General features: G+C 36.9%; 2 protein-coding genes across 5 annotated transcripts; both read left to right on the top strand.

Moving 5' to 3' along the window:
• Positions 1-384: 384 nt before the first annotated feature.
• Positions 385-3833, top strand: LOC104414330. 3 transcript variants are annotated; one of them, XM_039298784.1, is made up of 6 exons: positions 385-545; positions 779-841; positions 2276-2428; positions 2546-2721; positions 2963-3054; positions 3401-3833. In XM_039298784.1, the coding sequence occupies exons 1-6, from the start codon at positions 519-521 to the stop codon at positions 3466-3468; spliced, it is 579 nt and encodes a 192-aa protein (XP_039154718.1). In that variant the 5' UTR covers positions 385-518; the 3' UTR covers positions 3469-3833. The 3 variants fall into 3 exon arrangements, with proteins under 3 accessions (XP_039154718.1, XP_010023703.1, XP_010023701.1); XM_010025399.3 differs by having other exon boundaries at positions 410-545; positions 779-926; XM_010025401.3 differs by lacking the exon at positions 779-841 and having other exon boundaries at positions 392-545.
• Positions 3834-8698: 4865 nt separating this feature from the next.
• LOC104414331 (protein DEFECTIVE IN MERISTEM SILENCING 3) lies at positions 8699-12768 on the top strand. Of its 2 annotated transcripts, none has more exons than XM_039298704.1 (7): positions 8699-8795; positions 9967-10113; positions 10306-10420; positions 10734-10968; positions 11287-11478; positions 11560-11880; positions 12354-12768. In XM_039298704.1, exons 1-7 carry the CDS (start codon positions 8763-8765, stop codon positions 12616-12618), a joined length of 1308 nt encoding a protein of 435 aa, XP_039154638.1. In that variant the 5' UTR covers positions 8699-8762; the 3' UTR covers positions 12619-12768. The 2 variants fall into 2 exon arrangements, with proteins under 2 accessions (XP_039154638.1, XP_039154639.1); XM_039298705.1 differs by having other exon boundaries at positions 9967-10072.
• Positions 12769-22244: the final 9476 nt, after the last annotated feature.

A 22244-nucleotide genomic window follows, 5' to 3' on the forward strand; every position in this document is an offset into this window, starting at 1 on the left:
ACTAAAAATGTCATTTTTTTTTTTATTCATTTAAATCATATGGACGCCATGCCAACATTATTTGCTTTCTAGCATCCATGAAAGTAGATTTCTAATGATTCTCATTAATAGAATTTTGATGGAAAGTAAATATGTCACATAAGTACAAGTTTGAGATTTTTTATACCAAAACTTTTTTGAAGGTAAATATATCACGTTGGATATACTTTAATGTTTTTAATGGCCTTTAACTGTGATTACTCAGTACATAGACACGTCAGAACATAATGTTGTTGTTATTTTTTTTCTTTTACAAAAAAAAAAAAAAAAAAAAAAAAAAAAAAACACAACATTCTTTTGGTCGAGTAAATAATTTCTCCTTTTTTTAAAGCGAAATTCGTTCACAACTCGTATGAGACGTGATATCACATAGTTCAGCCAACGCAAACCCCAAATTCCTCCGGGTACCACCATCATTTTCCCTCTCATGGCTTGAGACCTTACATCCCAATTTTGATTCGCCGTTCAGCAACAGTTCGATGGTCGCCAAAAGAGTCCATTCGAAGGTATGCTTCAGACTCGTGTCCCCTGTTTTGACGCGAACTGTGAGGTCAATTTGACAGATGCGGAGCAGCTTCGTTCATGGCAAGGCAAGGCACCCAAAAAACTGATTCCACGTGGGGCTGTATCGTCTCCCGAAGAAGTGTCGAATTCTCGATTTGGAGAGTTGGGTCCTGAGTGAAATGGGTTGGGATTCTTGTACCGTTAAAAAGAAACTGTTCTTCATTGATTTTTGCAGTGTCGAGAGCTTGAAAATGGAGACAAACCCGGCCAGCGAAGAACCCACCTCCTGGGACGAACGGTACAACATCGATTTGATGCCCTCCGAGTTGGTACTCAAGTTTCGGAAAGAAATTCGGGGACTCCGAGTCGGTGTTAATCTGGAGGTGTCTTTTCTGATGTTTCTGAATTTTGCTTGCGTTTGTGTTTGCCACATATTTGAAGTTTGTTCTCTGGCCAGTATGATTGCCCTGGATGAGTGAAAAAGGGTGGTCTAGTGGCTAAATCTTGTTGAGAGAGCTCTGGGTAGATGAAGCAAACCTTTTTCGCCAAAGGGTTGGAAGGAATGAATGAAATGTTTCGTTTTGAGGTCATCGTTTTATATTTGGTTACTATGTTGCTGACTTAGATTGATTGGGTGTGCATATTAGATGTGGTTCCTGTCTAATTTGATTTGGCATACTCGTTCTTTGGTCTTGAAGATGAGTGCCAGATATTTCAGCGTGCGGTTGGCACAACTTTGCTGTTTAGTCGATGTCAGAGATTGCTGCTCTGGCTGCCTAAATTAGAAACTACTCTTCTAACATGCACATGGAGAGAATTGAAAATGTTGAAAGATTTTCAATGAGGCCTACATCTAGTTTAAGTTTTTCAGATAGATTGACCTGAAAAATTGACATGGCAACTTCGTGAACTATAGATACTCAAGGCTTCTCTTTTGCTTCCGTGTGTAAAACTCCATTTTGGGGCTCTCTGAAGTCAAGATGTCAGTTCACATGCAGGCGAGAATCCGGAGAGTGTTGAACTGTTCAGATATTAATCCATGCTTTCATGGTTTTAAATGAGGTTTTGTTATGATTGTCACTAACTTTGATTGGTAAAGATGTTAGAAGGCCAGTAGATTAATGGGGGATTTTTTATGAGTTTTCTTTGTATGATCTAATGAGCTTCAACCTCACTTGGCTGAATATGTTAATCAAACTTGTATAAGATCTGTCACACAGGATGTTACAGCTTTCCAGTCATTTACATAGATTCTATCGACATATGCTACTTGATATAATTTCTGTAAATACATTGCTTGGCTTGGCTTGGCTTTGTTCTCACTATTTCATCCTTATTTCCTTAATACAGCTTCTGTCAGTAATATTTACATGATAAAGTGGATGAACCTAGACTTTCTTCTTGTTGTTGTCTCTTTTGTTTTCATTTAAGCTCTGACTGCAATTTTAGTTCATCGGGTATTTTGATTTCTGTGACCTTGTTCACCATACTTCAGCTTAAGCAGAACAATTGATAATATATTTGTTTTTAATTTTTATGTGTATATCCTTATGACTCATTATGATTCATGGTTCTCGAGACTTTGGGTCTGTCTGATAGTGCACCAAGGATTGACCATCAATCAAAACTTCTGTTGGAGCCTTGAGGCCGGATTTTAACTTTGCTTATTCAGTTAATGCAGTTATGGAATGTAGCCTTGTTATGACATTATTGATTTAACATTTTGATTCAGTTTTACAATGCTCCAAGGAATGATTTTCAAGCAAAGCTCGTATTCAAGCCTCTATCCCCAGATCGTCGGTGGAAATTTGTCTATGAGCCTATACATCAAGACGTGCGCATTCTCTCGAAAAAGATTTCTGTTGCAAAATTCCTGAATCTCCAGGTTTGAGGCTTCTTTAATTTCACCTCTGTTTTGTGCTGGTGCAGAACTTCTATGGCTATTGAGCAATGATTGGTAATGCTTTTGGGGAGTCAGCTTGATACTCTTTGAAAATTACAGGTTGGTGTGGGCCACAATTTTCAGTTAAATGCAATTAATTGGCAATGGAAGCTCACCACATGTTTGGGTGGAGATGGTGTCTCTCGAATTAGAAACAAGACCACTCTTGGACTTTGTCCAGGTGTAGATTTTCGATTTGGGTGGAGGGCCGATTATGTTCTTCCAGAAGTCACAGGGTAAGTTTCTTCCTTCTCAATTCCACTATTTTGCTCTTGGAAGAAACTAGATGAGCTATAACATCCAAAAAAGTTCTATTTCTATCACCTATTTGATGTCATGAATTAAAATTCTGCTTGTACAAAGTATGATAATTCATAATATACAGTGATCTTACGGTGTGGGTAATTCACTTCCATTACATATGTCGCTCTTTTATTAATTTTTTCCATGGTTCAAGTTGTGTGTTTTATTTAACAGGGGTCTTGGTACTGATAAGCCATTATTCAACATGAACTCTGGACAGTTGCAAGCATCGCTAGATAGAGTGGAAGCCATCTTAAACTATCCAGGTACTTTTTAGTGGACGTTGGTGAAGAGATAATATGTTTATTGGTTGGATCCTTCTTCGAACTGCATCTAATGTGCACAGGATGATGGTTCGACATGAAAATCTTGAATATGGCTTAATTGAAAAATTGTATTGTTTCTGAGAGTTGACGTTGGCCTCAGAAGTTGCCTATTCTCAGGTAGTGGGGTCCCGTATATATTTTGTTCACATGCATGTGGGATTTGTTATTGAGTTGCATTATTTATATGCTTTTGAAATGATTTTTTTACCATTGAGTTACTTGATTATGCAATTTTTGGTTTCTCAATTTGTTTGGGTCATGGATTCTATCGTATTCTTGCCTGCAGATTGTAGACGGGACAAGGGAGAAGAGAGTGAAAGCAAGAGCATTTGCGATAGTGAATATCATGAATGAGCTCTTCTTTAGAGAGATGGGGATTCCTATCTCATCATCTCCTCCGGATACTGTAAAAGTTGCTGCAAAAACTAGGAGAGCTTGGGATTCCTATTTCATCATCTCCTCCAGGTACTGTAAAAGTCGCTGCAAAAACTACCGTTGTGATGAGAGTTGCAACGAGGCTACATGATGATGATGTATCCGATCTATTTGCTTGCCTCTTTGAGCAAATTTTGCCGATTTTCTACAGAGCCTTCCCAGCATTTTTTGCTTGCCTTTCTTTTGTTGATGGATCATCTACCAATTTCAGATTTCTATGAGAAGGATCACTCGTATATATCTTCTGAGTACCTTCAGAAAAATAAAGGACGCCTATTCATGTAGAGGCAAAGATATGTTCCAAACTTTTATGAGATAGATCGCTCCTATCTTTTATTACCTTTAGAAAAGAAAAAGAAAGAACCCTTACTATGTAAATGTAAATACAAGAGCACAAAAAGCTGGCAAACAACGAAGGTGAACTGACCTTGAACCACCGGAGTTCCCTTTGCAGAAGAAAAGTATCTCCAGAAACATCTGGGGATAGAAATCTTGGTAACCATTCGGTGAGCCGTCGTCTGGCTTTGTTTCATCCCAATATCGTTTATCAAAAATGGGATGTAGTATGCTTTCACTAGTCTGGACACCTCAACGTACGATCTGTTCATAACTTCTCTTAACAGTTCTTTTGTGAAATTTGTGTCCCCATCAACTTCGAAAAATTCTCAACGTGTAGTAACTTCACAATTTCAAAGATTCCACGAGATGCAGCGTCAAGGACAATGCCCGAGGTTCATAGAAACTTGAGAATTTCAGGAGGTCATACGAATCTTCTCATCAATAAGAGCTAGCTCTGCAAACATAAGCGAGCATTTGTGCTTCTGCCTACATTTTTCTTCAATACTTTTTGTGAAAGATATACTGCCCGGAACATCAGAAGCAATTTTTCAAATGATGAATAATAAAAAGGTTAAATAGGCTTATTTGCAATGTTACGCATATGAAGTAGTTGATAAGAAAATGATGGAATTAAGTTATTAATTGAGCAAATAAAATTATTTGGTTTGAAAATCGAAATGCATGCACCAGAGAACATATAGATTTGCTAACAAACACAAAATGTCATGAGAAAAAAAGTACTTTTTTTAAAAATTGAAAAATGCGTATATTCAGCGACAGTTTAATAAATTTTGGGGCTAATTCCATAAAAAGCATCAACTTTAGGTTGATGGACAAATCTGCCAAAACTTTTTTTGTCTCATTAAAAAGCACAAACTTTAGGAGAGACAAATGCGCCCGAACTTTTTTGTCTCGTAAAAAGCACCAACTTTAGGTTAAGTGACATTCGCCCCAATTTTTTTTTTTTTCTCATAAAAATTACAAACTTTCGTTCCTATCCAAAATCTAACCCTTACCATTAACTTTCTATTTGAAGTTAACCTTATTTCAGGATAAAATGTTCTAGCTATGAGATTGGTGGATCTCATCTCGTGGTTTCTCTTAATGGCGGTGATCTACTTCATATTACGACAAAATGATAAAGTATAGCTAGAGAAATTCAACTGTAGATTTTTTTTACTTATGAGATGACACAATTTTACGTTATTATTCAAGTTGTAGCTAAAACAAGAAGACAATTAACGGTGTTAGCCGGTAAGTGCACATGGATTTATTGATAAAAAAAATCAATGAATTTAAGTTAAGGGGGTCAGATTTAAGATTTAAGTGAAAGTTGGTGATTTTTTTTCAAAAAAAAAAAAAATGGGCCAAAATTGTCACTCAACCTAAAGTTGATGCTTTTTTATGTGACAAGAAAAAGTTCGGGCCAGATTTGTCACTTGACCTAAAGTTTGTGTTTTTTTTATGAGATAAAAAAATGTTCGGGCCAGATTTGTCCATCGACCTAAAGTTGGTGTTTTTTTTTTGGAATTAACCCAATTTTTTTTTATTAAGTAATTTTACAGATTTGGTGAATGCATAAATATCATATAGACTTTGAATTGAATCAAATCGAATTAGGATATACTGAAAATATCAATTTAGAATTTAAATTTATAGATCCCTGCACATTGATGAAATAAGGTCCTTTTTTGGCTTATATAACATGGTAGTTTCGTGTACTTGATTTTGTGGCAAGATTTCAAAGGGATATCTTGAACCGCTTAAGTGCTAATGCAACCCCAATGAACAGGAGAGAAAAATCATCTCAGCAAAAGAGGAATTGATGAAAATAAAATTGTGACATCTTTGATTTGGACTCTCATCTTGGGCACGAGGAATGGACTTAGGATTGGTATGCTAATAATGAGAATAGGCTGTGAGTCAATCTTAGAGATTTTTCATGAGCCAATTGGCTATTTAAGGCAATGTGACTCAGGATCAGGATTACATTAGACTTGAGTGTTCGATCATGAAAGACTGTTCGACCATAAAAATCGATGTGGATGATCACGTGTTGTCATGAGTTGATTAATGGACGATATAGATCAATTTAGCTCGAGTATATACTAGTTGCAGGTGACTTTGCATGATCACTATACTTTTGTGAACGACCCTAATCCAATTCCACATGATTGTGAGCCAAGATAAGTTGATCGATCCTATACATTACATGACAATCGAAGGTTTCATGGATCAACTAGGCTCAAACATAGGTTTTGCATAGAATCCCGAACAGACGCCGAACTCAGTTTAGGTCTAGCCATGTGAGCACTGTTAATGCCGCCTGATTAGCGTAGGTTGCATTAGGGCCATTTCCAATTGAACTTAGTCACATATTCGGTTTGACTACGGGTGTCAATCGTAGATGATCTCAAGATATTTTTGTCCCATTAAGATAGTAATTATATAGTCCTTTTTATTATGTCTTATCATCTTGATTTTGTATTTTTAAGAGTGAACTTGGAAGCTAATAAGACCCCCCCTCTTTACACACCTAATTGGAATGAATTAGTAGGGGATAAGTTGTCTTGCAAGGATTTAAACCATCCTTAGAATTTTGGAGGTTAGTCTATTAGTGCATTAATTGGAAAAATGTGCTAATTTATGGACATAGACCTTAATAACTCTAGGGATGAGACCAACTTAGCTTCTTGACGTTAAATTGAGATAAGACAAAAATCTAGTGGCCTTACAAGGAGGGATAGGCACCACTTAGTAGGGAAATAGGAGGAGGAACAAATCTAGTTTGGGGTAACTAGACTAGTTCTTTTGCAAATAAGCATTAATTGGGCATTGAAGATTGAATAGCAATTTTAGACAAGAAGAGAGCATAGGGCGACACTTGCAAGATGGAGATCAATTTCTGCTCACCAAGTTTAGGAAATTCATCATTACGAGTCTAGTAATTGAGCTGCACTTGGAAGGCCCATTTCTCACGTCTTTCTCCCTCTCTCCCTCTCAATTGCTCACCGCCATCGCCCTATGCTGCCTTCGCTGCCGCTTTGCTGTTTGTCATACCGTGCTGTCATGCGGTTGCAAGCCGGTGCTGTCCATGTCTTGTTCTTATTCCGGTTTTTGTGAGTTAAATGGGTGAATTTGGGTTGAATTCACTTATGACTCACCCAAATCCAACCCATTTCATCTATTTGCCATTTCCAATCAAGATAAAAGTCAGGATAGATTTAGGTGCCCATAGTATAAAAGCTATTTTCTAGAAAAATCCTATTCTTTGCCTATCTTCCTCCATAATGAAAAAGACGAAAGTCTCTCTCCTTTGTAGCTTTCTAGCTCATGTTGAATCTAGAAGGGTAAAAAATCTGAAAGTTATACTTCTCGAAACAGTGAAGGTAAACGATCATACTTTCTCTTTCTAATTAGATTTGAAATTCTCTGACTGATTTATCTTGTCGATGTTGCTGTAGTCTATTTACATTTTTTTTTTATCATATTCAATTCTATGGCTTTAGAATGATAAAATTAATTTAATGCTTAGATATTGACTTTGGTAGATGTCTTTGAATTGTGCATTTTTTTTATTTTCTTTAATAGAGAACTTTGATAATTTTTACCATTTCTGGTTGTGTATTTTTAATTTCTTTGCAATGAATCTGAGAAACCATTTGCAATACTTTCAGTTTGTGTATTTCCAGCAATGATCATGAATTGATTCAGTAAGGATCTATGCCCTTCCATTCTAACCCTAGGCCTACGTTATTATGTTTTTATTTTGCTTTTATTGGTTTGATAAAAGTTATATCATGGGGTTTTGCTGGATTTTGCTATAATCTCACTTGTTGATTAGTATCTCATGTGCTCTTTTCCTTATTAAATATGGATCACAATAATAGTGAATAATTCCTCTGCATTCAGATGCACCATCAAAGATGAAGAAACTATTGATATTATTGAATTGTCGGATCATTTGAAGACATGAAAGCGAATTTGACGGTACATATATTCAATGAGTGGAGTGTAAGTGGAGGACATGAAGAGGTATGTGATTTGACATTATTTAAAGAATCATTTGTTGCCATTGTTGTAAGAGTTGTGTCGTAAGATTATTTTTTTCTCTAGTTATTGGACAAGTACAATAAGGTTGCTGGCTTGTCACCTTCACCATTAAAACAATGAAGAATAGTGACAATGGTGGTCTCTGTCTTGCATTCATGTTTGTATTAATTTTAGAGGAGAATAATGTTCATTCTCTATCACGCAAGAATCACTCAAAAGTAGCCCAATCTTGTTAATGTATGCTTTGACTTCATAATTTGGTTCCACCGGCTCACTTGTTGATGTTATGAGCAAGGTTTAAAGAAAAAGGAACATTTTTTTTTCTTATTTATTTTCCTCCAATTGAAAACCTTTCTTACATCTTGATCGATGACATTTCTTTTTTACAATTAATATGCGAAGTTAAGTGGTCGGATTTGAGACTTCTTTTTCTATTTTCCTTACTTTTTTATTGGATATGGCAGGTAATGATGATAAGGATGATGGTGTCTTTTCATAGACAGCACAAAAGGGTATATCCATCATTTAAACTGATATACAGATCATAGGATATGAAAATATCTAGCTTATATAGTAAAATATCTGGATTTTACATAGTATCTTATCCTAGTTATTAATGAAGGCGACTGAAAATTAAACTCCCGTTTTTGATAATTAAAACTACAAATAAAAAACTGAGATTTGACAAAATTGTCAGAATTTAAAACCCTACTCGTCTGCACGGTCTTGGAGAGCCTGTCCATTCGTGAGCTGTCGAGCGCGTGTGAGAGAGAGAGAGAGAGAGAGCGCGCGCGCCCCATTTTCAACTGAACCCTCTTGCCATGTCGACGTTTCAGTCAAACAACGACAGCCAGGTGAGCGACGCACTCCACTCGACGCAATCTTTCGCTACCTGTTCTTGCCTTGTGTTTGATCGCTGTGAAAAAAAATGATGTACCCATTAACGGGAAAATTAGCTAGACTGTCTCGGGAGTTTCGATTTCTCGACAAGTTGTGTTATTGTCACAGAAGATACCGATTCTTTTGTGTCTACTTCGTGCTTGCATGTCCTCGTTTTGACCTTCGGAGGTATTCGGGTTTTTTTGATTGCCCCGAAAGAATTTTTGAACATGCAAATAGTATACGATCATGGTGGAGCTGGCTGTGGACGATTTCACGTACATGGGAGTTCGATGTTATCTGTCGGAAATTCGGATCGTAATTGGAAGTATGTGTTTGGATTTTGGCAATGTGGTTGGTCACTTGGAAGAATTCTGGTAACAGTTGTAGAGGTTACTTGTAATTATGTTTGCAATATTGTATCATGTTTTGAGTGAATTTTGGTAAGACGTGCAATTGCTAAAGTATATTTAATCTCAACAAAAATTAGGAGCTTGGCCGGAATTTAATGCATATTTTGCAGAAAGAACTGAGCACTCGTTGAATGGGTGATGGTGAATACGGGTATAAAGTGGATGACCTCCCATAGTCGGTTACATTCATTGATTAGGAAGATCATTTTAAAGTTGGAACATTACCATTCCAATTTGTCACCTAGATTTTTTGCTATTTATCAATATGGGAAAAGCTGCATGTCATTTTTGGAACACGAGCTGAATATGCAAACTGCTATAAGCTCAACACTTTTTATTGAACTTTTGATTCTGATGCAACGAAGAAAGTTCATTGTTGCAATCATGACGATCTGCTGACCTTACCGGAAAGAAATGGGCGGATACTGCTATTAGTTCAAGTATCAAAAGTCCTGTTCTTCGGGTTCTCCAGTCACATGTGAAGATAATCTATTCATGCACATATTTTGTAACTCATTATGGTACTATTGACAGTCTGAAGTAAGAAAAGTTCAAATGCTTTCACTCGAATTATGCACCGTCTCCCAGAATTTCTCTGTGTACGAGTGATGTTTATATACTTATTTTGATACTTACAGCTCAAGTTTACTTCATATCGCATGACCTGCATTTCTTCAGCTTGTTTGTTTGCAAAGATGCACATAATTAGTTGATGATGTCCACCCCTTTGCAGCCTTCTGTCAACACAACAGCATTACCTGGCCAAGACTCGTTGGCGCTGGTGGTTGTTGATCAGAATGAAGTATCTGCTAATGCGAACAGCAGAGTGCCAGGTGGAGGTGATTTACAGGCATATACATCAACAATTAACCATTCTAAGGTTTGTATTTGAAATGGCTCGGGAGTTTCTTGGAGAGTCATACTAGTCGTAAATTTATCTACATCTAGGCTATTAGGCGCAATGTTTTGACCTCTTCAGTCTCTATAGACTTAGTACATAGTTAATACAGGGATGATAACTTATTTAGATCAAACAGGTCAATCCAACTGATATTCACCTGTGTTTCTGTAGAGACTTCACAATGATCTGCAGTCACTCGGTCTTAAAATCAAATGGCACGAGGATAAAATAAAATCTCTGAGGGCTCAGAGCAACATATTATATGACTCTATTCTTGAAAAGCGAGGTATGTTATCTGAAATCTGATGCCTGTGGCATGCATGCCTATTAGACCGTTCAGAGCTTTTTATATGAAAGTCGAAATCTGGCTTCTTTCCTTGCAATATGGTCACTTGTGATACAGAATATGAGTTTAAATGAATCAGAAGGCAAGACCTTGAAGACAGCCTCATATATTCGTAATGGGTTAGCATAGTATGCATGTCATCAAGTGGAGCGAGGTCATAGAGTTTCTCAAAGGAAAAGCAAAGCGTGGTGGCCACTTCTTTGATTTTTATGGTGTCTTCTAACATGTTTCTTGCTGACTGATCATTTCTCAGTCATTCTTGGGATGTATCATTCTTCTGCTGCACCTATTGCTGAAGATAGTAGCCTTTCCAATGGAGGTGAGGATGAAACAACTGAGCAAATATTGAAGCATGATAAATCTGCCGCTGGAATTTGGTGGCAACTTAAAAATATTCATGGCACTCAGGCTCCCATTCTTGCTTTATCCAAGGACGTCATTGGCATAGCTGCTACTCTAGGCAAAGTTGACGATGAAAATCTTAGCAGGTTTGTACAGTTTGTCATCAATACATAGAAGTCAGAACTGAAATTCCTTTTGCTGCAAGTAACTGAAACTCTGTTTTTTGGTTGGAAGTTACTGCACTTGATGATGTCTTGAGGCCAATATTTAGGATTGTTGTAAGAGAAGCAGTGAGCCTTGTCTCATGAATGCTCATGAGAAATGGCTGCAATTAGGGGTAGTTCAAACTCACAATTTCTGATCATCTCGAACTTGTCGGTGCATTTACTAGAATGAATGTGTGTTGCTTTAGTTCATGATCTTGCTCTAAACTCAATTCATCATTCTCCTTGGCTGGGGTGTAGGCTTCTTTCTGAGTATCTAGGAGCGGAGAACATGCTTGCCATTGTTTGCCAGACTCGACAAGGCCTCAAGGCTCTAGAAACATATGATAGAGCAGGCAGTATTGATGAAAGTGCTGGTCTTCATGGACTAGGTTCTTCCATCGGGAGGACTTTAAATGGAAGATTTCTGTTTATTTGCTTAGAAGATCTAAGGTGTGATTCTTATCTGTCTTGATGGACAGTGCGGAGTTTAACCTTTTACAGAAACTAATTTACTTCGTTTAATTTTGTCAGACCATACATTGGTGATTTTGTAGCCGATGATTCGCAGAGGAGGCTTGATCTCTTTAAGCCCAGGTTACCGAGTGGGGAATGTCCGCGTGGTTTCCTTGACTTCGCAGTCAATATGGTCAACATAGAAACCACCCATTTGGTTTGTTCAACACCCAGTGGTCATGGTCTCAGGGAAACTCTATTTTACCACCTTTTCTCTCGGACTCAAGTATATAGCACAAGGGTGGACATGCTACGTGCTCGTCCTTTAATTACTGATGGAGCCATCTCTTTGGATGGTGGAATAATCAGAGCTCCTGGCATGTATTCCCTAGGCAGGCGGTAGGACAACTTTGCCCATCATCATTAACAATGTGCATCCATTTACAAATCCTGAAGTATTTTAATAAGCAATTCCTGCACATTGGGAAGGTCTTTTTTTTTTTTTTTTTTATATAAAAACAAAATTCTGCATAAAATGGTCATTCACGGTCTCTCCTGATCTTTATGGCTTCTTTGATCACATCAGTTCATATCTAATCATTTATGTTCTCATTGATACAAAATTGTGTCTTGCTCCAGTATTGAACATGATTCTCAGAAGAATTAAGTTGAGTATGCTTGCAGCTACAAGTGAAGAATTGCATGCATATATGGTTAGATTTACAAAAAGTTCTGTCGTTTTCGTGTGTTAGGAAAGTATCTACTATCTTAAAATATTTCCTTTTAGTCAGGTTGTAGAGTGTGTTTCTTTCTCTGACTAAAAATAACTGAAATTTTCTTCTGCTGCATTTGTCCCTCCTATAAATTTCAAGGGAGGATGTGGATGTGAGATTTCCAGTACCATCAGGTGCATCCAGTCGTCCTACAAATTACCGTGAGATAGAAAACCGGATGAAGGACTTGAAGTGGAAAAGGGAAAAACTGCTGGAAGATTTGCGACAAGAGCGACAAATGTTGGATCACGCTAAACTGGATTTCGAGAGAAAGAAGCAAGAATTTTTTATGTTTCTTGGTCAAAGCTCTTCTTACGCAACCTGCCTGGGTAATGCCCGATCCAATTTAACAGTGATGCGTTAACCTTACTTTGAAAGACGTTATATATATATTTTGGGAACGCTTCTCCGCTGGATAGCACATATTGATGTCTCTATGGTACTAATTTAGTGTGCAAATTAGGTTCTTGCCGTTCTTTTATATATTTTTATGTGCAATTTGATTAGTATGAAATTTGTCCAGTATACTGTTCGAATAATCAAATTTTAAAACTGATTGCATGTTCGAATGAAAATATACTTACAGTTTGTCTTTTAAGACGATATCTGTTAAAAAATGCAATGTTTCAGAGAAATGGTAATATCTGTTCAAAAAGAAAGAAAGAAAAAAAAAACCTCTTGTAAATTTTTCATTTCTGTCTCAATATTTTTTACTTTGAGAGTTCTTGGAGATATACTAAAACTGCTATTGGGTATTCTCATTTGAGAATTTTGTTGTATTCTGGAAAATTTTTGCTAGTAACCATTAGTAATGCTATAGGGCAAAAACTTCTTTAAAGACAGTATATTCACATCTCAAAGTTCGATTCTATTATTTTCGATTGATTTTTTTCCCCATAATAAGTTGGCAAAAATTTCTTCATTTATTGATGAGTTCATAGTGTATATATATTCGAGTGAGCATTAGAATAGGAATATAATAGGACCGACCAAAAAAAAAAAATTAGTATATAACCAAATTAGGTTTCTTTTCTAAGTCACAAACCTCTTGACACGTGTCATCAAGATAAGGCTCCTCACATGTTTTTCCAAAATCCCAAGTGCTTGGAAAAAACCGATATTTTTATTGATTTTCGTCTACGTTCTTTTAGGATCTAATGGATTTCATCATTTGTGGCTTATATGTGGGAATAATCCAATGACATCTCTTCTCGATGAGTTTGGAGCAAACGAATCTATGGAAAGCTTGATTCTACTCATATATGATGTGTTGGGCTTCTCTGTATAATACAATAGTTTATCAAAAAAATGCATCCAACGGACCATACAATTTTGCAATAGGACATGGACAAACTATCTAGGTTCCTGGTCATTTGATGAATAGTTTGCATTTTCTATAAAAGAAAATGGGAGGGTGGCCTTCTGGATTTGGGCGTCTGCATTTTAGCTCTGTGAAAAACAAATATTGCAAGTACCTAAACATTTGCCATCTATTGAAGTTGAGTATCTACATTTTTTTTCCCATTCGAGTACTTCAACTTTTCAAAATTGGCTTAATGTAAGATCTCCGCTAATTGCTTGTCATCTCATATAATTTTGCTGATGTGACTCACTTACGTGGCAAGAGTTAAGCACAATTAGTGATGTTGCTTGCTTACATAACAAACGTTATGTCATCTCTAGTTAGGTGTTAGGTGATGAGAAAAGAGAGAGTTTGCCGACTTGGACGATTTTATCATCTAATATATCTCTCCCGACAAGACATCATCTCAAGTGGCTACATTGGACACTAATGTGGACAATTAATGGCTATATAATGGGATTAGTGTCCACGTTGGCATTTTCCGTCGGTGATGATAATAGAGGCCTCATATTGATCTACATTAGAAAAGTTGATGTACTTGATTGAACAAGAAAAAAGTGTAATACATGACTATAAAATGGACAAAAGTTCAGGTGCGTGCCATGCTATTACTTCTTAAAAAAAGCTCTGTTTGATCTGTGAAGTTTTTTGTTTTTTGTTTTTCATTTGGTGGTCAAGATAAAATGTTGTCTCTTTTTGAAAATATGTTACTTAAAAGATGCAATCACATGCGATAATCAAACCTTCAACTGGATTATAGATGATAGATATAAATGAAAGAAATCTTGCACAGTAGCTAGTGCGTCAAAATTACAAAAAATTAATTCAAACTTGACGGAATCCGCATTCACTTTTGAGAGCAGTGAGGATACATCAATATTAAAATTAGGAAGCTACTACAAAAACTCCAGGTTGGAGCAGTTAATTACGATGTTAGGAGATTTTCAAATGCCCATTACGAAAAGAAAATTTGAAATCAAATTGTCCAAAAAAATTCCATGTATGAGTTTCCCACATCAGGAACTTCTGTTGCTAGCATGGGGACAAAAAAATTGATACTTTTGGCATAAAGTACAAGGACTATGTTGGAAAAAAAGGGGTAATCTCAATTTTCTCTTAAAAGTACATGGATCACTTGTGACATGACCTCTTATTGATAGCATAAATTAAATTTTATCTTACTTTTGTTAACATGGAAATAACGCTTTATATCATCCTTTTCCAATCGCCTCTTTATCTGCTAACCAAAAAAGAAAATCACCACTTTATCTCTCGATTGCATACTAAGAAACTTGGTTGGAAACTGTATCACTGGGACCGATTAAAAATTAATACGGTGATCGACCAGATTAAAAAAATCTATCCAAGCATTAAAATAAAGATTGACAAACAAAAGGACCAAAATCTAATTTACTTTTCAAGCTAATTTTCATGAGAAAAGTTCAAGCTAATTTTCATGAGAAAAGTTCACTCTGCCCTCATTCAAACGCTTCTTTGCCCTTTTATATAACCAAAGATAAGCGCATGCAAGAGTTATGGAAGTCCTTAGGTGGCCGGCACACAGGGCAGTAATTCAAAGTATATGGATTGATAAGCTAGTAAACATCACTCACCTATTGATGAGTTCAAAGCTGTTGCGACCCTCTTCTCCAACGTGGTTTTAGAAATGGATGGGTTCAAAGGTAATGCCCAAAGGTGGGCCAATGACCCTTAATTAGGTGTGGGTTCTCCCAAGCTTTTATCCCACGAGTCAAAGGTGGGCCACCAAATTCCACGGGCCAACAACCCTTAAGTCGGCTCACAAATAAAAGTTCTCTTGTAATTCAACATGGGATGGGTTTCTTAGGTCAAAGGAGTAATTTTAAGAGCAGCAAAAAGGAAAAACAATTCCAACAACAATTATTTATCTTTGCATGGAAAAGAGTTTCTCACAATGGTCCAAGAATGAAAAATTCTCATGTTGATTTTATGCATTCGCAAGGTCATAAGCCACAATTCAAACAAAACAAGTCCAAGAAGCTTGTGAAAGGAACAAACAAAGTCATTTCCTATCAAATATGTAACAAGTAGGAATATATTGCTTTAGATTGCTTTATTCGCTTTAATCAATCTTTCCTCCCATTAGATGTGCCAAAGACATTAGTTGCACTTATTGTTGGAGATGATAAGACTCAGAATGGTTCATTAATACCGGAGCTTCAAATCACATGATCGAAAGTGAAGATACCTTCTCAACTTATGACCATATATCGGGAAAGATAGTGTAATGGTTGGAAATGATGATTCGCTTAAAATTTTGCATACTAGTGATGCTCATATCAATTTGGGCCAAAAGAACATTGACTTAAAAAATGTTCTACTTATTACTCAAATGAAAAAAAAAAATTATTAATGAGCTAATTTACAACTGACTATCCTCTAAATTTTGAGTTCTCTGCCACTGGTTTTGTGATAAAGGACAAGAAAATGGAAAATGTTCTAACAGTTGGAGACCATGAAGGTGATCTATATACCTTGAAGGCACCAAAAGAAACACTATCTTCAAATTGGGTTAGGAAAGTGATGAAGTACTTGACATCAAAGCTTGCTGATAATTTGTCATCTACAAAATAAAGGTGATATTACTGTTTCTGCTTGGAATAAACCTACTACCATATGTAATAGTTGTCAAATGGGTCGAGCATCTAAATTTCTTTTTTTCCCTTCCAAATCTAGTACTACAAGGCCTTTTGAAAAATACAATGTGATTTGTTGGGAAAGGCTTTGATAATCTCATTTCAAAGGTTTCAGTTTTATGTTTGCTCTGTGGATTATTATATGGGATAAAAATGGTTGTTTCCATTATGGCAAAAGTCCAACTTTTATGCATGTTTTCTTAATTTTGAGAAATATTTGGAAAAATAATTTGGAGGGTTTATTAAAATCTTTCAATCGATGAAGCAGGAGAGCTTAACCAAGCAGATTTCTTCATTTGCAAAAGAATAGCATTACTAATCAAGTATCTTGCCAAAATACTTCAAAGCAAAATGGAGTTGCGCGAAAACATGGGCACATATGTAAATTTGGTTTGACTATGCTTCATCGAAGTTGCATTCCTAAAAAATACTGGGTTGAAGACTTTTAAACGGCATATTATCTCTTGAATTGGCTTCTCATAAAGGAGCTGGGCATGAAATCGCCATATGAATTCTTATTTGGCAGAAAACTAAATTATAATTCTTTGCAAGTTTTTGGTTGTAGATGCTTTCCTTATCTTTGGGACTACACCAAAAATAAGTTCGATGCTCGGACGTTACCATGTGTGGTTCTTGGTTATAGTGATCCCATAAGGGATACCGGTGCCTCTATCCTCCAACTAGTCGAATCTACATGTCACGACGTGTCGTTTTTGATGAAATCGTATTTCCTTATCTCATGCTCAGCTCATTCTTTCAAGATCAAAAAGTGATAAAGGGGGATATGTGAATTTATAAGCTGGCCAAATCAAAACAAGACAACGTTGGACTCGAAACTTTTACATTTGTATTTGCAACAAGGTGCATTCTTCGATCAATCACATGGTGACTTATTAAATTCTGCTATCCATGATACTTCATGAAGACAATGTTGATGGAGGTGAATCAAATGTTCACCAAAATCATGTTGAAATTTGTAGTGATCTGCTTAATTTTTCATGCAATTTGGCAAATGGAGGTTCCTCTCTTCAATAGCACATTCACACACTCGAAATCATTCAATTTATAAACCAAGATCCATTCCATAATATGAGGAACTCACGCCTCACTCAATAATATGCAAGCATAAACCAAGATCCATTTCATATTACGAGGAACTCATGCAGATGGGGTTCATTTATTAATAGCCAAAATCCATTGATTCTTTCAGAATCCACCGGCCATTCAAAATCATTTGAGCATCCAAAATCCATTGGTTGATGGCTTAACCGAAATCCATCGGGTAATGTTGCCAAAATCTATCGATTGATGGCTAAAAATTAGTCCATCGTGTGACCATGCATTAAACAAATAACCCGATTCTTATCTTCACCTTTAGTCGAAGGGGCCTGAAGGTGTGCCATCCATAAGTGTGTAGAATGACTTACCTGAAACCATGATGTTGAACATGTCATGTATGAATCAAGGATTGCGGGTCGATCCGACATGTTTGAACACTTATTTAGTATCAAACTTGGCTTGGAAACGATATGCCTCAACACCACATCGAGACCAAGAAAGGATCGATCTATCGTGATCCCACATACGTTCAGGCTGACAAAATCCTTTTTTAGAGCTCGACATGTGAACTAGAACATGCACTTGTGAAATAGAGTGATATAGTTTTGTAAGGAAATAACAAGGTCTCACAAAAACATTTTCCAAATTGGTTTGATCAAAGCATAACCAAAGTAAATCAAATTAGCACACTAGCTGAACTTCTTCCAAAGCAACTCAAGGAAAAGCACGAGTCGAAGCTCAACAAGTAAGGACCGAAACTCATCCAACAAGAATCGTGGTCTAAACCGACCCAAATAGGACATTAGCAGAACCTCATCAAGTAAGAACAACATTCCAAATAATTTCAAACAAGGACTTGTTATACACTTGGAATAGGATAACACAATGCTCTAATCAAATATCATTAAGTTCACTTACAACTATCTAAACTGGTGGCCTCACGGTGGCCCAAATGGCGTCGGTGAACGGCGGCTTGAAGGATGCCTAGGAGAGAGAAAGCCAAAGGAAGAGAGAGGGAGAGGCGGTTGGTGATGGAGAGGGGAAGAAGCAGGGTTTATGTGTCTAAAATATTGGGAAAGAATGAGTTCTCTCCCTATTATAGAGCTCCCTCCAATAATTGTCTTGTTAAGGCTTTTAATGTCAAGGACTTAGGCGGCAAGTCTAATAAGTAAGGTGGAAGGTTATGATATCACCAAGGTTCTAGAATCTATGTGTCAAACTTCTAATTGGTTCATCTCACCCCATAATAATGTTCCTCAATTAATGAAGTGGTCTTCCTAATCCTCTCTATAAATGGCGTCCAAGGGCTTCTTGAATGGCTCCATTATTTAATTCCAATTATCTCAAGTGAAGAAGCATTCAGGGAAGACATTAGTTGGATGACAACTTGGTCTTCAAGTCTCACTCTAGGAGAATGATTAGCCCTAAACAATTAGGGACACCTAAGCAAGTGATTCAACTTGGTTCTGATTAGTCATATGGGATCGATCAATTCACCTTGACACATGGTCGCATTGAATCAGCTCATGGTCATTCACAACTAGTACAATGACCTTGTGGAATCGCCCGTGACTGGTACACGGCCATGCAGAATTGATCCATAACCATCTATTGATTGGTTCATGATGGTGCGTGATCATCTCGCGACCGATCTTTATAGTCGAGTAACCTATCGATGGTCGAATACTTTATTGAAGTATAGCCAATCCTTTAGTCACCTATTCTTGAATAGGCCAATCGGCTCATAATCGAATCTCGGGTCAACTTGGGCCTATTCCTGGCATTAGCATGTCGATCCTTAACCTGCTAATCGGAACCAAAGTAATGGTTGAAATCGAGGATGTTACACAATAATTTCTTGAACAAGTGCAGGTATTGTGAAGCCTAATCCAAAATATGCCAATTTACATATTGTGGATTCTATACCAAAGGAGTTGAACAATGTACACTTTGCTTTGAAACATCCAGGGTGGTTGATGACAATGAAAGAGGAACTTGAGGCACCGCATCGGAATAAAACTTGGACTCTTGTTCCACGTCCTTCAAATACTAATATTGTGGGATGTAGATGGGTTTTAAAGTCTAAATTAAAGGCCTATGGTACATTAGAAAGATTAAAAAGCAAGATCGGTCACCAAGGGATATAGTCAAGTAGCAAGAGTAGATTTCCTTCAGAGTTTCTTGCTAGTTATTCGACCATGAATACAAGAACGATCTTCACAATTGCTAAAATTAAACATTGGCCCATCAATCAACTAGACGTTAAAAATGTCTTCTTACATGGTTTTATAGCACAACTTGTTTATATGGAGCAACCGCTAGGTTTTAAGGACAAAAATCATTTGTCTTATGTTTGCAAACTAGGGAAGAAGGACACTAGAAGTGTCATAAGTTATGTATGGTGCTCACTTTAGTGTCAAAGCTTTTGCCAGTTCACTTTGAGTGCCAAAATCAGAAAAAAAAAAAAAAAAACAATCACTCAAGTGCCTCTAATAAGAAATTCTAGATAAAGAAATTATGTGACATTTATAATTAAAATTTTTAGTTAAGGTGGCATTTTTTTGATAATGAAATGATCATTTTTTAATAATGATTGACACTAAAGTGATCATTTTTTAACAATGACTAACACTAAAGTGATTACTTTTAAACCTACTAATGTCGTTTAGGAGTTATATTGTCACACCCCGATCCTCGCGCACGCGCCCATCCCTCACCTTGGTCGATTAAAATTTTGCGATATCCCAGAACATATCACCAACTCCTTCATTTTCATATGCACATGCGAAAGTAATTAAAAATCCCCAGACAATAAAACATTGGGATATAATAGTAGAACTAAATTTCAAACTCTTAAAAACCTTCACTCTTATGTACACGGTGAACTATTAATTTAATTCACATTAAACCAATTTAAAAACAAGGTCTACAATAAGAAGTGGGGTTCTAGAAGCTACGGGTCCCCGCCCTCCTCTTCATCATCCTATACACTCCAACTGGAGCCTTTAGCAGACTGCACCGAATTTTTGAGATCTTCAACATCCAAGTCTACTGCATCTAGGGACCTAAAATGGTTATTCAATAACCAATGAGACAATGTCTCAACAAGTTCTACCCCCTAAGACCCGATTAGTAAACTACACCTTAGGGCTGCCTATGCACAACATGAGTCAAAGGACTTACCTTGGCCTCGGATTCCACCTGCATATTAGCATAGTTCAATAGACACCCTAGCAATCACATCAAAGATCGATATCTCGATCAATCGACCTAGTCGATTACAAATAAACAAGACCACTCACCAGTCCTTTCCATTCAACCAATCAATTAACATATCAAATCAAAGCAATGATCAATCGACCTAGTCGATAACGTCTCAATCAAACCATTCACCGATCATTTCAACTATTCCAACTCAATTCCAAATTTTGAATCACGATCCTTAGGACACAACTTATCTATAGGTGGTAATCACGACTCCACCAAGCAACTTTCTTAGATTTAGTGACTTTACGGTCCCACCCGACCCTTCCAAGATCTAGTGGCTTTATGGTCCCACCCGACCCTTTCATGATCTAGTGGCTTTATGGTCCCACTCGACCCTTTTAAGATCTAGTGGCTTTATGATCCCACCGACCCTTTCAAGATCTGATGGATTTACGGTCCCAGCTGACCCTTTCAAGATCTAGTGGCTTTATGGTCTCACCGACCATTTCAAGATTTGATGGATTAACGGTCCCACCCGACCCTTTCAACTAAGGCCAACAATATTGTACCTCGTAATTAAATTCCTCAATTTCATAATATCTTGGCATAATTTGTTGGTATCAAAGATACTCGATAAAATCTTGTGTGTGGGTACACAATCGGCCTTAGTCAAAATAGAATAGTTTCCTTTCTATAAATCCCACCATTTTCTGTAGTCTACCAAAACATTTTTGGCATTGTCAACCAATGCTTGGTTATTTTTCAATTAATAACCGAAGATTATTCAATTTAGGAATAAATCCTAAAATCACTCATAAATCAATTTAGCACAAAATAAAGCTCAATTAAATAAACGGACTGCACCACAACAATCAGCACGAAATTCTGGTCACTAGCCATCCTGGTTGAATTTTCGGAAAATAAATAATTAAATAAATAATTTCGAAAATTAAATAAATAAACACAATAATTCCAATTTAGCACAACATGAAGCTTAATTAAATAAACGGACTGCACCACGATCATCAGCATAAAATCCCGGTCACTGACCATGTTAAATTTTCGGAAAATAAATAAATAATTAATTAATTTCGAAAATTAATATTTAATTCATAAAAATTTCAATTAGGCCCGAATTGTCTAATTAACACCCGATAAGGGTCGGGAAAAATCCCAAGAAGCATCCAATAAATACTATAGGTAATTCTCTATCTAAGTACACTAATCAAACAACTAATATGCAATGCAATTAACTAATAATCGCTAATCAATTCTAATCTAACCACTTAATTACACTTAACTAATACTAATCAACCCTTAGGCATAATTAGCAAACTAAGAAAGCATTAGTGAGTAAAACTCACTTGGCAAAGCGAAGATCGGAAACCGCGACGGCAACGCGACGGCGGCCGAACTTGGGCCGACTTGCTTCACGAGCCCAAGATGGGCTGAACTTGTTGGCTCGAGGACTGGATTTGCTGGGCTGTTCTTGGGTCAAAACTTGTTGGACTGAAATTAGAAGTGGGCTGCTGGGCCTAAGCCAAGAAGAAACTGTTGGGCTTCAAGTGGCACTCAATTCATTGGCTTCGTGGATGTGGGCCTGCCTTCAACGCAAAATGATGGGCTGCACGCTGGAATTTCTTTGGTCAAATGAGGGCTTCCATGAGTGGCGTCGTTGACCAGCGT

The sequence above is a fragment of the Eucalyptus grandis genome, chromosome 8, assembly GCF_016545825.1.
Source record: "Eucalyptus grandis isolate ANBG69807.140 chromosome 8, ASM1654582v1, whole genome shotgun sequence".
NCBI lineage: Eukaryota > Viridiplantae > Streptophyta > Magnoliopsida > Myrtales > Myrtaceae > Eucalyptus > Eucalyptus grandis.

Bases quoted from the DNA above. Each gene is read 5' to 3' on its own strand.
- LOC104414330 (XM_010025399.3), top strand. From the start codon at position 795: ATGGAGACAAACCCGGCCAGCGAAGAACCCACCTCCTGGGACGAACGG. The intron at 927-2,275 runs GTGTCTTTTCTG...ATTTTGATTCAG, and splicing joins GAGTCGGTGTTAATCTGGAG to TTTTACAATGCTCCAAGGAA. The intron at 2,722-2,962 runs GTAAGTTTCTTC...TTTATTTAACAG, and splicing joins GTTCTTCCAGAAGTCACAGG to GGGTCTTGGTACTGATAAGC.
- LOC104414331 (XM_039298704.1), top strand. From the start codon at position 8,763: ATGTCGACGTTTCAGTCAAACAACGACAGCCAG. The intron at 10,969-11,286 runs GTTTGTACAGTT...GCTGGGGTGTAG, and splicing joins GACGATGAAAATCTTAGCAG to GCTTCTTTCTGAGTATCTAG. The intron at 11,881-12,353 runs GTAGGACAACTT...ATAAATTTCAAG, and splicing joins ATGTATTCCCTAGGCAGGCG to GGAGGATGTGGATGTGAGAT.